This window comes from Vipera ursinii (assembly GCF_947247035.1).
Source record: "Vipera ursinii genome assembly, chromosome: 5".
NCBI lineage: Eukaryota > Metazoa > Chordata > Lepidosauria > Squamata > Viperidae > Vipera > Vipera ursinii.
In genome coordinates this window covers 54,525,797-54,542,064 of record NC_139518.1, presented here as the reverse complement: position 1 = coordinate 54,542,064, position 16,268 = coordinate 54,525,797, and the positions used below count along the sequence as shown (strand labels likewise).

The 16,268-nt window shown below is 36.2% G+C and overlaps 1 protein-coding gene across 1 annotated transcript in view; it reads right to left on the bottom strand.

Moving 5' to 3' along the window:
- The window catches only part of ATRNL1 (attractin like 1), a 527,700-nt gene that overhangs the window by 393,232 nt on the left and 118,200 nt on the right, over positions 1-16,268 (bottom strand). Inside the window, exon 19 of the mRNA XM_083363299.1 lies at positions 12,492-12,585. Within this exon, the coding sequence (XP_083219425.1) occupies positions 12,492-12,585 (94 nt within the window). The remainder of the gene's footprint in view (positions 1-12,491; positions 12,586-16,268) is intronic.

Genomic DNA, 16,268 nt, shown 5'->3' with positions numbered 1-16,268 from the left:
GAAGAAGTTGCCATTAAAAAAAATTGTCTTATACCTTGGGAAAAAAAAGTAATGGATTAAAAAAATTACAAACCTAATACCTATTGGCAAGCTCTGCAAAAAAAATAGAGAAAGCATTTTATCATTAATAGCAAGTCTTTGGGCTCAAAAGTCAAATTAGTATTTGCACTTAATGGAACAACAGGAACACATATTGGTTTGAAAAAGATCTCTAAAGAATGCCGTGGTAAACAGTTTGATTTGCCAAGAAAACTTGAGTCGAGGTGCCCATGTAGCTACAGCTGCAGTTTTAAGGTCAATTCAGGGACGATTTTACTTTTTAAAATAAAGCTTAAACTTTTAAGCCTGCTACATTAATGAACTTCTAAAGATCAATGTGGACAATTTACCTTCCTCCTTTGAAAATATTATGTAACTACAAGAGAAGCTATTTTTCTCCACATTGGAAACAATTTCTTCATGTTTAAAATTTAATATAACTTGTTTCAGTTATACAGTAAATTAGCATACAAATAGATTTCTTTCGCACCTTTTTCCTCACTACTTCCAAAAGGGGAAAAATGCATATCAGGAGTTGGATAGCAGGGGGAAAGGTTTGGCTGAAAAAGATGCAGGTAATTATAACCTGCGAATACAAACTTCCAATTACCTTCCCATGTTCTCCCAGAAGAACATAATATGAAATGTGAAAGCCTTACCATTTGATCTCATGATGATAGCACCAGTTTACTGTGCTGTCTATGACATTACAAACTTTACTGACAATTACAAACTACTCATAATTAGCTGTGAGTGCCGCTCTGCTAGTTAATCTTGATGCACTAAAATAACGAATGAAGTTATTTGCAAGATCAGACAATTCTTTACCCAACACTAATCCATTCAGTAGCCAAATACTATATTACAGTCATGTCATAGAAGTCATCAATGTGAGAAGAAAAGCGCCATATGCATGTCACCATATACATGATTTTTTTTCTGTCCAGACGTTATGTATTAAACACATTACAATAGGATTTATCAATCTGTGCCTTCCATTATATATATTTTTCAACTTCATGGCCCAATTGACCTCTCTTTGTTTCCTGTAACATTAAGTTACATTCCTCACATTTCATCCCAGTACTATAGTTGATATTCATTCATTCATTCATTTTCTTCATTTTTTATATAAATAACTCAAGGCAGTGAACATATCCAACATTCCTTTCTTCTCCTATTTTCCCCACAGCAAAAAAGTGTGGGATGGGTTGGGCTGAGAGTGTGACTGGTGCAAAGTCACCCAGTCAGCATATATGCAGAATTAGAACTAGGCAGAACTAGAACTCACAAACTCCTGATTTCTATCCTGGTGCCTTAACCACTAGATCAAATTGGCTTAAATGTAATTAGAAGAGCAATATGAGCAAACCCAATCATTTGCTATTCTTATGTGCTTTTCAATCAGAATCTTTATTTTTACAAGATCTACAATTATTACATAATATACTGTTATTATAGAACTGAATTTGGACTTTTGACCATCCATCCTTGATAAATGATCCTAATTAAGCATTTTTCTTTTTATTTCACTTTACAGTGGCAATTACTGATATGATTTTTGCAACACATGGAAATAAATTTTTGGAACCAACAACCTTGTGTCTACCAACATGATGCAAAGAACATATTAAGAAGGTTAAGGAATAAACATAGAAGAAGCAGAATATAAGAGCAATTAATTCAAATGAATAGACATTGTTAACAAAATAAAAAGCCCAGAATATACAAAGAAACTTAAAGAAAGCTTTGTCGGCAGTTAATTTCTTCAGGGCCATTTATTTGAGATTTTTCTTTTACATTTGATGATTGCTAGGGCAACTGGTGTTAATGATAGCTCACAAGATGGAAATGTAACATGAAAAGCTACTTTCTGTTTTCAAATATAAACACTGTCACTAAAATTTTTCTTCCTTTATTCACATTTCACTGTGCTGCCTAAAAGATGGAAAAGATGTAAATGAATATAGCAGTAGGTGGTGCATATTATATCCATTAGAAGCCATAAGAAGAAAAAAGCAATCTTTGCTACATTAGGAGCTTGCTAATAAACACATACTATTCCCAGTACCAATTCAAGTTAGTATTTTTCTCTTGCTTCATGAAAGCAAGTTTATTTTCTTTCCTGTTCTAAACATGCATGATGTACTTTGGAACGATCTATCAAAACCATTAAGAAGAACTTTCCTATCTCCAACCTGTAGGCCTTCCTACTTGCATGCCCAATTAATAAAGAAGCATTTCCATAGATAAAAATTTAGAGCACTTTTACCTTGCCCAGAAACATCAATGTTACCGAGATTCTATCTTGGGGAAAAAACTAAAAGTCTGATGGTAAAAACAGAAATCTATTTTCAAGGTGTTTGGTGGAACCCAAAATTTGATGGAATCAAAAAGGGTACTTGCTATATCAAAATCTACATATTGTTTTTCCATAACCTACATTAGCTCATTGCAAATATCAGGATATTTTTTAAAAATGTGCATGTCAGCATAAAAAAACCACCTGTGAACTTTTTCCCAGAGTTAAGTATTTTCTTAAGAATAATCCCAAGGGGAAACTGAGATTATACTAATTTGTAGATTTTGTTTTGCTTTCCAAATCACCATGAAAAATGACTGTATTCAAGCTTTATATTTATAATCCCCTATTTCCAATTCTAATTTGAATTAGAAGAAACTTACATTTTAAACGTATGTTTTTATGTGTTTTATACAATGATTAGATGTGAAATATCAGAATAATTATAATGATAATGAAGTTTTAAATCCAATTCATAGTTCACTGAATAATATTGTCACATGAAACATAATAGATTAAAATGAGGGTGACAGGACAAATTAAAGAACAAACTATTTCCCATTCCTTTCATGTTTTCTATTCTTATTTAAATTAAGCTAATATTTCAGACTTGTTTTTACTAGGAGCCAAACAAAAATGATGACATGTAATTAATTATATAGAGGAGCAATACAACTGATGAAAATTTTCTAACCAGCTTTATTACCATCTATCAAATCTTATTGATCCATATCATTGAATGCATTTTCAAGTTAAATATCTAGTAAAAGCACTGGTATTTTTTTCCTCCTGACCAAGGCAAAGCTATGTTTGAATTGTTTTAGTAATAAGAAAAACCATTTCATACAGAAGAAGTACATTACTTAGATTTTCTGTTTTTAGCAGTTTTCAGAATGTTCCCTATCAAACTAATAAAGGCATGAGTATTTCTTTGTGCTTATTTAATGTTTGCAAATAGAAAAATGTTTGCTACATTTTGGCTTCTTCATTCCTCAAAGGAATACACCAAGCATTTTTAAAAGTATCTTGAGACCACCTTGTGTACGTCACAGATGAGTAAGTATTATAAAATTATCTTTACCACACTGTATACATGAATCAGAAATACCTGTTTTTCTGACACTGTACTACTATTTCTGATTTCATAAAATAGAGAAAGAAAATATCAAAAAGCTTTTTAGAATAATAGTTCATACAAGCTTGTTATACATTTCTTGCTTCAACTGATAATCATCTCAAATTGCAAATCACAGGCAGAAATCAATGAAGGAGAATATTTGTAGCTCAGGTTTGAAATGAGATGTCCCTGATTTTCTTGCAGACATTTCATTATTGAAACTAGGTAACATCATCAGCAATGATGATATCACCTAGTTTGGGTAATGAAACATCTGCAAGAAGACTTTCGGTTTGCCAACACTGCCGTTATGGACGTCTGGAGGATGGCTCTCATCTTCCACATCCAGTTTCGCATTACTGGGGGGTCCTAAAATGGCTGAAGAGTCACCCTGGAGGGGCAACCAGCAAGAAGGGGCTTTTGCAGAAACGCGAGGGAGCCACAACTTTCCCGTTAGTGCTTGCATTCCCTTCGAAACGGCAGATGAAAGACCGGCCATAGCAACATGGTTGGTTACTAGGCTACAGACAGCCAAAGTCACTTACCACCAGGCAACATTAAAGCAGCGTGGAAGATACTGGGTAAGATTCCTCTCTTATACACTAATCTTCTTCTTTCCACCTAAATGAGCTGCTAAGTACCATCCCCCCTGTGGAGGGAGGGAGGAGTTTAACCCTCCCTTCAATTTAGTGGCGACCAAGCCTCCAGGGGTGTTTTTAAAAAAAAACATTGAAAAATTGATTTGGACCTCAACTAGAACTTTATAATTTGTGGACTAAAAGCTTTGGACTACCTACTCTTTATTTCCTACTTTTATTTGAAAATCTGGCTCTGCTCTTCTAAAATAGAAAAAATAAATTGGAAGAGATTAACAGACAGTTCCTTAAAAGAAAAGGAAAAAAAACTTTCTAAGCACTCGGGGGACACTCAGTGGCTAAGCCTGAAACTGCAATCTGACATTCTAAAAATAAGAATAACCTTGAATACCAGATGTGAAACTCCACCATGGAAGAAATACAAAAACAAATCTATGCTATGATGAAAACAACCTACCAAACTTATCAGTTCCTTTCTACAGCTGGTGATGAAATAAGACCTTTTGGGGGAAAAACTAGAAAGCATCTTGGAGAAGCAAACTCAAATTGTGACTACAACTAATAATTTATTGGGACAGAACTTAACAGAAGAAATTGAACAATTAAATACACTGACAAGAGGATTAATTACTCAACAAGCACAGACATTTGAGGAGCAAAATGAGAAACAAATGGAAGAAAAAATATATAGTCCAGGACAATTATATCAACAGGTGAAAATAATGAGAAGATTTGGTGTTTTTATTAGACCCCTCAACCCTTCAAAAATGGTGATTGGAGGGTCACTTCAATACAATAACACAAGAATTCTTTGATGACCCTGAAGCAAAGAAGCGAAAAATGATATGGCAAAGGAAAAAAGCAAGAATAAGATTGAAGAAGATTGGACATATTTAAGAGGCTTGAAACGGAAAATACTAAAATAGACAGGATTGTATCTGGGTTATAAGAGATTGTTTTGATGAGTATGTATATATATATATATATATATATATATATATATATATATATATATATATATGTTAAGAATTATATAATGTAATTAATATACTTGGATGTAGTGATATGAAAGGATGTATTAAATGTTAAAACGGAAGAAATTCTGGCTAATTTTCAAAATGTGGAAATCATAATGAAAATAAGAATATTATACTGTATTACTAACTTGTTGATATGGAAATCAGATAGATAAGAAGTGTACTTATACTACCAGGTGTTGGAAAGAATTGTGGAGGTCACCCAGAAATATAAAAATTAGAAACTTCAAACGTTTAACTTTAATATCAATGCAAAATTAAAGCTGGAAAAATTTATAAGGTGTTTGATGTTTTAAAGATGGAATGTTAAAATATAAAATATACAAAAGTATTGACAAATGTAAGAAAACTACTAAATAACTGCTGGATAACAATAAGAAGTATGTTAATTTAGATAAGAGATAATATGTGTTTAAGGAAAAAAGACAGGAAATACTGGTCACAATAAATTGGAGATTTGTAATTATATGTATTTGTATCAAATGGAACTATTGTAACCCAGACACCACATTGCTTTTCAAAGATACTATTGTAACATTGGAAAATCAATAAAAAACTTATAAAACAAAACATCTGCAAGAAAATAACCAAGCTCAAAGAACACCAAGCACACCACAGATAGAAATCCCACATCACTAGATGTTAATTTACACAGAATACATCTTGATGGAGAATATTAATATACTTAGCTGATAATGATGAAAAATCAAGTACAGAGCATAATTTCTTAGTGATTTATAGTCAATTGATCAAGCTCAAGATCTGACACTTCCAGAGAGATACAGACAAGAATGTATAAACCTAAATGTCTCATAGAAAATAGTTCATATACTGCACAGGTCACTTAAGGGATGGGAAATTTTGACTGGAAAGCCACAGAATGATCACACTTCAACATTAAATTAATTTGATACAGGTTGCTAGAATAGCTATTTAAGCATACAAATGCAAAAAATAATTTAAAAAATATTTTAATATTTTGTTAAATATTAAATATTTTATTTATTAAATATGTTAAAACATATTTTGTTTTAAAAAACATATGTATTTTTCTGTTACAACAAACAGCATTACTTGGATAAGTGCAGAAATCAGAAAGGTATGTATTTATTTAGGGAGAAAAGTAAGAATATTGCAATTGTAAAATATTAAGTCTTTTTAATAGTTATGGAGGTAATATCTTCTATATCTTTTCTTCTGACACTCCCTTTTCAATAGCTGTGCCAAATAATATTATTTAATTTTTTAAAAATTTTTAATCCCATTTATATCTCGCCCTTCTCCGAAGACTCAGGCCAGCTTACAATCTAAAGCACAATGTGCTTAGCAATAGCCTTCATTCTATGTATATACCTGCTTATTAGGGCTTTCGGGGGGCCCCAAGCGGCATTTTTACAAAGTCAGCTTATTGCCCCCAACAATCTGGGTCCTCATTTTACCTACCTCGGAAGGATGGAAGGCTGAGTCAACCTTGAGCCTGGTGGGATGCGAACCTGCACTAATTGCAGGCAGCTGGTGTTACTTAAGGAGGCATTAGCCCACTGCTCCACCAAGGCTCTTAAAATACCAATTAAATACCAATTATGATGACTTGATCTGCTATTTGTTCTATTCCATTCCGTGCAACAGTTTCTCAGATTTCCAACTTAATTACCATTGAAGAAGTGAAGGTTCTTAGATTGATTGTTGAAGGTTTCAATCTAAAACTCTATTATCAGGTTTCATTATTCAAATATACAGGAATAATAGAATGTGTAAAAGAAATGCCAATTATAAATACATAATGCTAGAATTCAAGAGTTCTCCTAATTTCTAAAATTGGCCTTTAGAATCTTGAAGAAATCACATAACTAGATTCTGAATGCCAATGTATTGCTTATTTCTTTTAATCCTTTTATTAAAATCTCCTTATTTGAGTTCTGGCTATTTACTGATTTCTCTGTATGTTACCTAACTGCAGATAAAAAATGTTGCAGCTAATCATTTTCAGAAAAGACAGATTAGATAAAGTACAGTGATTTGGTTATTAGATAACTGATTGTTCAATATTGGAAATTTATTTATTAGTTGAATTTATATACCTCGCTATTCCCGAAGGACTCAGGGCGGTTCACAGGGCAAGTTAAAAACAATACAAAAGAGAGAATAAAATTAAATTAAATTAATACAGTCCACAATTAAGATAACATTAAAAATTTAAATTTAAAATTAATTTAATTTAATTTAATTTAATTAATATAACTTAAAATCCAGGCCAGACAGTTCAAACAACCAAGTTTTTAAATCTCGGCGAAACAAGCGAAGGTCGGGGGCAGTCCGAAGCTCCATCGGCAGTTCGTTCCAAAGGGTGGGCGCACTCACAGAGAACGCCCTCCCCCTGGGAATCACCCGCCGGCAATCTCTGACCGGCGGAACCCTAAGGAGGCCCTCCCTATGGGCGCGCATAGAACGATGGGAAGCCGATGCGGGCAGCAGGTGCTCCCTAAGGTAATCCGTACCCATGCCATTTAGGGCTTTATAGGTCATCACCAGCACCTTGAATCTCACCCGGAGGGCAACTGGAAGCCAATGTAGCTCGCGTAGAAGATGTGTTACATGAGAGTATCGGGAAACTCCCATTACTACTCGCGCAGCTGCATTCTGCACCAGCTGAAGCCTCCGAGTGGTCCTCAAGGGCAGCCCCATGTAGAGAGCATTGTAGTAGTCCAACCGGGAGGTCACGAGCGCATGAGTGACTGTACGCAGGGCATCCCGGTCCAGATAGGGCCGCAACTGGTGAACCTGGGCAAAAGCCCCCCTGGTCACGGCTCCAATATAATCTTCCAAACTGAGCCGTGAATCCAGGAGGATGCCCAGGTTATGAGCCCTATCGACGGGGGGTAACACCTCACCCCCCATCATTAAAGATGAAGAAGAATGGTTCACTCGAGATGCCAGTATGCACAGCCACTCAGTCTTGGCAGGATTGAGTCGGAGCCTGTTTCTCCCCATCCAAACCCGAACCGCCTCCAGGCAACGGGACATCACGTCGAGGGCATCACTGAGTTGGTTTGGAGTGGGAAAAAAAAGTTGGGTATCATCAGCGTATTGATGATACCCCACCGCAAAACCACGAATGATCTCACCCAGCGGCTTCATATAGATGTTGAACAGGAGGGGAGAGAGGACCGAGCCCTGAGGAACTCCACAAACGAGAGGCCTCGGGGCGGACCTCTGCCCTCCCGTCAACACTGACTGTGAACGGCCCAGGAGATAGGAGGAGAACCACCGTAAAACAGTGCCCCCCCACTCCCAACCCCCTGAGACGTCGCAGCAGGATACCATGGTTGGTGGTATCAAAAGCTGCTGAGAGATCTAATAGGACTAGAACAGAGGAGCAACCCCTGTCCCGAGCCCGCCAGAGATCATTTATCAGCACGACCAATGCCGTCTCCGTGCTGTACCCAGGCCTGAAGCCCGATTGGTATGGGTCAAGATAATCAGTTTCCTCCAGAAACAGAAGAAGCTGATGCGCTACCACACTCTCAACAACCTTCGCCAAAAAGCGGACGATAGTTATTCAAAATAGCTGGGTCCAGGGCAGGCTTCTTGTGAAGGGGTCTCACCACCGCCTCCTTCAAGGCGGCAGGGAAGACACCCTCACTCAAAGAAGCAGATATCACTGCCTGGAACCAGCCTCGTTTCTCCTCCCGAACTGAATAAACCAGCCAGGAGGGGCACGGGTCCAATAAACAGGTGGTAGAGCTCAGCCTCCCCATAATCCTGTCCACCTCCTCGGGAGTCACAGGATCAAACTCAGTCCAGATAATACTACTCTCAAGACTGCTCGATTCCTCCCCATCAGACTCTGCCCAGTCAGAGTCCAAACCGGTCCGAATCTAAGCGATTTTGTCTGCCAGATGCTGACTGAACTCCTTGGCCCACCCCTGTAAGGGCTCCTCCCTCACCTCTTGATTAAGGAGGGAATGAGTTACCCTAAACAGGGTGGCTGGGCGATTATCTGCAGACGTGATGAGGGCAGTGAAGTAATTAGACTTTGCCGTCCTCATCGCTGCGAGATAAGACCTAGTAAAAGATCTTAGTCGCAATCGGTCAGATTCAGACCGGCTGGATCTCCAACAGCTCTCCAGACTCCGTCTCTGACGCTTCATCTCCCGTAGCTCCACAGAAAACCATGGAGCCCATCGGGATCTGCACCGGGTCAGGGGTCGCAAGGGTACAACATGGTCAAGTGCCTTGGTGGTGGCCCTCTCCCAAGCCTCCACCAAGGCATCGGCCGGGCTGTGAGTGAGGGAGATAGGTATAGACCCAAACGCTGTCTGGAACTGTTCTGGATCCATTAGGCCCCTGGGGCGGAACCACCTGGTCATCTCCGCAGCCCAGCAGCAAGGGATAACGTATTGGATGACCAGCCATAGGAGGTGATGATCGGACCATGACATGGGGACAATATTTGGCAAGCCCCCTTCCAGATCATCAAACCACTGCCCAGATAGGAAAACCAGGTCGAGAGTGTGACCCCCTCCATAGGTCGGACCTTGGATTATCTGGGTCAGGTCCATGGCCGTCATAGAGGCCATGAACTCCCGAGCTAACTCTGATGACCCGCCCAGGGATGGAAGGTTGAAATCACCCAGAACCATAAGTCTGGGAAATTCAACCACCAGCCCTGAAAGGGTGTTGAGAAGCCCGGGCAGGGTTGTTGCAACACAGCTGGGCACCAGGTATGTCAGCAACAAGCCCAACTGAGCCCCAGAGCCACACCTCAGGAGGAGTGACTCACTCCCACCAATCTGTACAACAGTGGTCTAAATTCCCTATAAACCTGATAGTTGACTTCATAAATTATCAAGTTATAGATATATGACACTCCCATGACTTCTCATTTAAAGGGTGTTATATTTAATTTCGCCATCAATAAAAATTAAGGATTTGGTATTTTTAAAGAAAAGAAACAAAGATTAATTTCAGAATAATCTGATTCACAATAAAAGAAATTGGTTGCTTAAAGAAGAGACAGATGCAGAATCAACTATAATTAAGAAAGTTCAGCTCAATTCACATTACATATGGATTTAGTACCTATCTGTTAGGAAATGAACATTATGGATGACACTGAGTTAGTACTAGCTATTCATTCTTCTATCATGTCCTCTCAGATTATTTTTAAATTTTTAAATAAAGGCAATGGAACAAGGTGGGTTAATCTAAATATGAAGCATTTGAAGTATATAAAGACACTTTTACTGTCTAAATGACTATAATTAATTAACTGTGTATCATTTAGGTACATGTTGAAAGATAATATGTTTTTCTAAATTTACAAGAATCTAGGTCTCTAAAAGACAATTATGTATGGGCAATTAATTCCCCTTGGTGCAAAATCAATGTAATACATGCATTCAATGCTGATACCAGTGTATTCCTGTTTTAAAAATAAAATAGCACTAATTAAAACAGAAGCATAAGAATATTTCATTTTATAAATTAATTCTAAAGTGATACTGAAAAAGAATTTCCAGAATGTTAGAAATGGGTAACTTATTCCTGCACATCTGCAAAGAGAACATCAGATTCATATCACTGGCACTAGTCCCATTTTTAAATTAATAAATGGTCAGCATAAATTTTAGGTTATCAAAGAAATCCCTCTGAGAATTACCTAGATCGTTTATCATATTAATATTATATTAATATTACAGTTTCATCATAATGGCACTTCTCTAAATGTTATTAAATGAGAAACGTAAGCTTTTGGGACACAGATATATTGGTACATGTCAAAAACCTCCAGCAATTATTGTGGCTATCATGCCTAATGGAATGTTAGAGTGATCTAATGAAACTATTTGAAACTATCTGTAACCCAACAAAATTATTTGTTATGAGTTATCATGTTAACCACTCAATGATAAAGAATAATAAAATATTAAATATGTTACTTATGATATTATGATATCAGTTCCACATAATGTGGTTTCATTTATATTGAACACCTCAGGAAATGTTCAGAGTTAAGTTAGTTAAGCATAAAGATTAAATGCCATTATGCTATACCAAGGGTATCAAACTGCTGGCCCACGGACCGGTTGCATCATGCAGAGGCCACACCCACCCCAGCTCCAGCAATGCGAAAAAAAGTCATGATACGTTGCGACATGTCACATGATGTGGTGAGTTTGACACCTGTGTGTTATACTACAGGTTCATGCCATTATTTTTCTGTTTTGATTTACTATTACTAAATAATATTACTAAATAATAGTAAAGAATTGAGGCCTTTGAACTATGGTGCTGGAGAAGACTACTGTGAATCCCTTGGACTGCAAGGCGTTCAAACCAGTCAGTCCTAGAGGAGATCAACCCTGACTGCTCTTTAGAAGGCCAGAGCCTGAAGCTGAAACTCAAATACTTTGGCCACCTAATGAGAAGGAAGGACTCACTGGAGAAGAGCCTAATGCTGAGAAAGATTGAAGACAAGAGAAGAACAGGATAACAGAGAATGAGGTGGCTGGATGGAGTCACTGAAGCAGTAGGCGTGAGCTTAAATGGACTCAAGATGGTAGAGGACAGGAAGGCCTGGAGGAATGTTGTCCATGGGGTCGCGATGGGTTGGACACGACTTCGCAACTAATAACAACATTACTAAATTTATTAATTGTTAATATGGAGTGGGGATTAAAGATATTGATTTGATAACATATTAATGAATATTAAATAGAGAAATGAAGTTAAGAAGTTACCCTTCTCTTCAAGAAGGGACTTCTTTATATAAAACCTGTCCTAAACCTGAGAACTACATATTCCTATCTCATCAACTTCACTTGTATCACACTATGCATGAGAGTACTTTGCCTCAGTAAAATGCTGTACTACAACCACAAGGAAGGGTGTGCTTCTTGAACATATCTCAACTCTCATAAATTAAAAGTACTTCCAAGGCCTTTGAGGCTGAGGTGAACAGAAATTAAGGGGAACATAGAAGTCTTGACGTACAAATTGGCATTTGATCATTCTTGATTCCTTACAAAGACTAGCACCAGAATTGATTCAGGTTTCAATATGTTTTGGCATGACGTACTGTTGCTTTTCAGGAAAAAAAAACAGATATTTATTTTTTTGTATTCTGAAGTATTACCATAGTTTTGAAAATATAATAGTTGAAAGTATGGAACTTTTTCTAGATATTTAAGATGAATAATTTTTGAAGCTGAACTTTAATATATGCAACATCCTTTTACATTACAACAATAAAATAGGTTTTATATAAAGGAAAGCTATAAAGGTTTTCAAGCAGCAGTGAAAATTTATCACCTCACAAATAGTGACAAAATTAAATTCATTGTATGAGCTGTTCATAATCATTATATTTAAATTAAGATTTTATCATTTATACTTACAGTTGACACTGGTCTCCTTTGATTCCTTTGGTCGTGCAGAAGCATTTTCCTGTTTGCATGTGACAAATATTTGCATGGCCACTGCATGTGCAAGCTATAAAATCAGAAAGGGTTTAACAATTATATTACAATTATTTTAATACAATACGTCGTATATCAACACTATAAATTTGATGGAATGATGATTATGACCTCAACATTAACAGTCCCTTCCAAAAAAGGATCATTCAGTCTCATTAGGTTTTAACTAACAGAGAAGAGGATATACTGTAGTGATTTTTTTTAAAAAAAACATGTTATTTTTATCTTCCAAAGCAATTGCCTTCTTGCAAATAAAAAGAGGGAGGGAGGGAGAGGGAAGGCAGGAAAGAAGGCAGGAAGGAAGGAAGGAAGGAAGGAAGGAAGGAAGGAAGGAAGGAAGGAAGGAAGGAAGGAAGGAAGGAAGGAAGGAAGGAAGGAAAAGTGTAAATGGAGGCACGGTGTTTATCAGAGAAGCTAGCTTACGACTTTAAAGTTCTTAAGTATATAGTTCTATATTTTGGGGGAGATATCTCAAATTTGTTTGTTTATCAAATATAATGAAATGCATAATGATATAAGCAATAATATTAGAAAAATAACATTTGCAGAAATCAACATTAAGCCCAATAAGTTATCATTTTTCCTATCATTGTAAGCATTTAAAAATAAAATAATAAAGCTAAAACTAAAAGCAAAAAAGAGATATTCAATTAATCAATTGAATTAAGAATCATATAAAACACACCAATTAATCAGAATAGAGTTGGAAGGGAGCTTGGAAGACTTCAGGTATAACCCCCAAGACCTATAGCATTTCAGATAGGTGGTTGTCCAGTCTTTTCTTAAAAACTTCCAGTGATGAAACACCTACAACTTCCAAAGGAATTAAGGTTTCTCCTTAATTCCAAGTTGCTTCTCTCCTTGATTAGTTTCCATCCATTGTTTCTGGTCTTCCCTTCTGTTGCTCTGAAAAATAAGTTGACCCCCTCCTTCTTTGTGGCAGCCCTTCAAATACTGGAATAGTGCTATCTCAGAACAAGAAAATGTATTCATTCAAGCAATAATTGAGGACTAGCTTTTTTATAAACAAAGAACCAAATATTTCCTTTGTCAAGGTTTAAGGAAACCTTAAGTATGAGTCTATTTGTTGCAAAACATCTAATATTCTTAGCAACAATATGAAAATAGTTTACCAGAGATATATTTTTGACTTTTTAGTCTAGGTAAAAGCCTTGGGTTTTTCTGATGATTTCTCATTCTGGTTTAGCTTTTCAGGATTAGCCTAATTGATATGCTGCTCCCTGCTCAGGTTCAGTTTTTATAGCTTTAATCAAATGGGATCAGGAGCTGGAATCTCAGTAACCAGCCTATATTTTTGACTGTCACAGCATTACATGATTGTGATTTGTGATCTCCCCTTCTGGCTTCCAACAATCAATGGAGAAGCTGGCAGGAAGCTGAAAGTCACATTCACATGAGGTTCTCACTTAAAGACCCATGTGGTTTAACAACAGCAACTGGTATTTGCTATAGTTGCTATCCCTAAATTGTGCTGTCACATGACTTCACACGTTACAGCTGCAGTGCTTGGTGATGAAAATTCCAGTCCAATTAACATCATTATATGAGGATGTTTGTTGTCCAGTCACTAAGTCGTATTCAATTCTTAGTGATGGAATAACAAAGGTTCTTGTACAATGACAGTAACTGGACTAGAATTTCCATCACCAAACATTGTGGCTGCAATGTATTATATCACGTGACAGCACTATTTAGGGATAGCACCTCCAGCAGGTACTGGTTGCTGTCGGGTCATTAAGTGAGGACATTTAAATACAACCTTACAATTTTTAGAGTAAGTATTTTCCTTCCATTCCAACTCCTACATCTCTGAAGTCCTTCGAAAGAGAAAAAATAATCTTTTTCCTAAACAGACTTGAAACTAGCAAATGTCAACTAACAATATCCTGATCATTTGCTACTTCCTCATTAGGCCAAGCACACCCAAGAGAACAGCCCACAAGAGTAATGTTTCATTGCAACTTCAAGCCACCTCCTCTTTACAATGCCAAGCTTAGAAAATAAAGGATGCAGTTAGGAAAGGCCAGAACACTCAAGATATTTTATAATTTAACTCACAACAGCAGATGTATGCTATCCACCAATCCCAATTCTTCATGCATCCACAGTTTGAAAGTGACAATGTTATTTATCTCTTTACAGTAAATGTTCAACAGGAATACACTATAAGTATTCAAGGATGCACTCTCTTTTACTTTAAAATAACACTAGCTACAACTACCCCAAAACTCTGAAGTATGTTCTGTAAAATTTACCTAAAATTTTCATTCAACATGGATAACAAGATACATAGTACAGGAAGGTGTAATTTAAACTTAAGGCTTAATATTTGCCATTTGTTAACTACAATTAATACATACTAAACAAATTAAGTGGCATAGACATTTAATTTTAATTAATTATGCCCATTTTAAAAACAAGGAGATAGCACCAGACAGGATATAAATCACTGCAATAACTGTGTAAGAGGCAAAGCATCAAGGATTTATCTGATTTTTTAGCTAAAACACCCTGTTGCTTATACAAGAATTAATGTTCTGCTGTCATTCATGAGCAGGAAAGTCATGCCTCCTTAGCACAAATAATACACTTTTCAACTCTTCTTTCTACTGGCTGCCTGTTGTACCATAACCTTTTATTATTCTCAAGGCTGATAGGATATGCTGGGGAGAGAATACAGAAAAATAATGGAAAAACCATTCTGTGAAGAAAGTATTCAGTAGACTTGGACAGATGTATAATAAATGTAATAACCAACAGTATGATTTCATTCACAATACAGTAGATGTGCTTTAAAGAAAAACCGATGACAGAAATTTAACAATAATGCTAGGATTTTTTTTCTTAAAAGTATCAGTTGTATCTTAATGAACAATATCATTTAATCAGAGCAATATAATTGAAAAACGAATGAACTTGATATCATCTTTCATCTGTAGTCTTAAAGTTGGAATTCCTGTTATTTTATTGCCTATCTAGCTACCAGCAATGCACTGAGAAGCAATAAAATGCTGAAATACAATTGATAAATAAACAATACAAAATACCAAACAAGGGTTATATAATTAAATATGTATTTCCTTTTTGCTGAAATTGTTCTGAAATATACTGTTCTGAATAACTATGAAGCAAACTGAACTCAGAATCAAAAATGATTTACTATTTTCCCAAAGATGATAAAATAGTGTTTTAAATATCAACAAACACAGTAATGATTATAAACAGTAGCTTTTACAGCAGACTGAATTATTAGTTTAGTTATTTAAGATCAGAGATCAACATTGTTATATGATACAAAACATAAATAAAAACATAACCTAATTATCTTTATAGACAAGTCAATACCTATGAATTACAATGAATTCTACAACAGGTCCTAAAATAGGCCCATAGTTCTCCTTACAAAAACTGCCACTGAGTAAAAATAAGCAATTTTCTTAGATCTTTCATCACAGCAGTCTACTATCAGTAGTTATCTCTTTTCCTCATCTGGCTGGTCCAGTCAGCATGCTGCCAGATGAGTGTTAATGTTGAATGCTAGGATAGGTATAGTAGACGGAGTAGTGCAACAAAATATACAGAATTGGTTTTCTTGAATCTTCTCAATAGAGACAAAGAAGAACTTGCAGAAACATGTTCTTAAATCTGTCCTCCAAAACTATAGATGGCATTGCA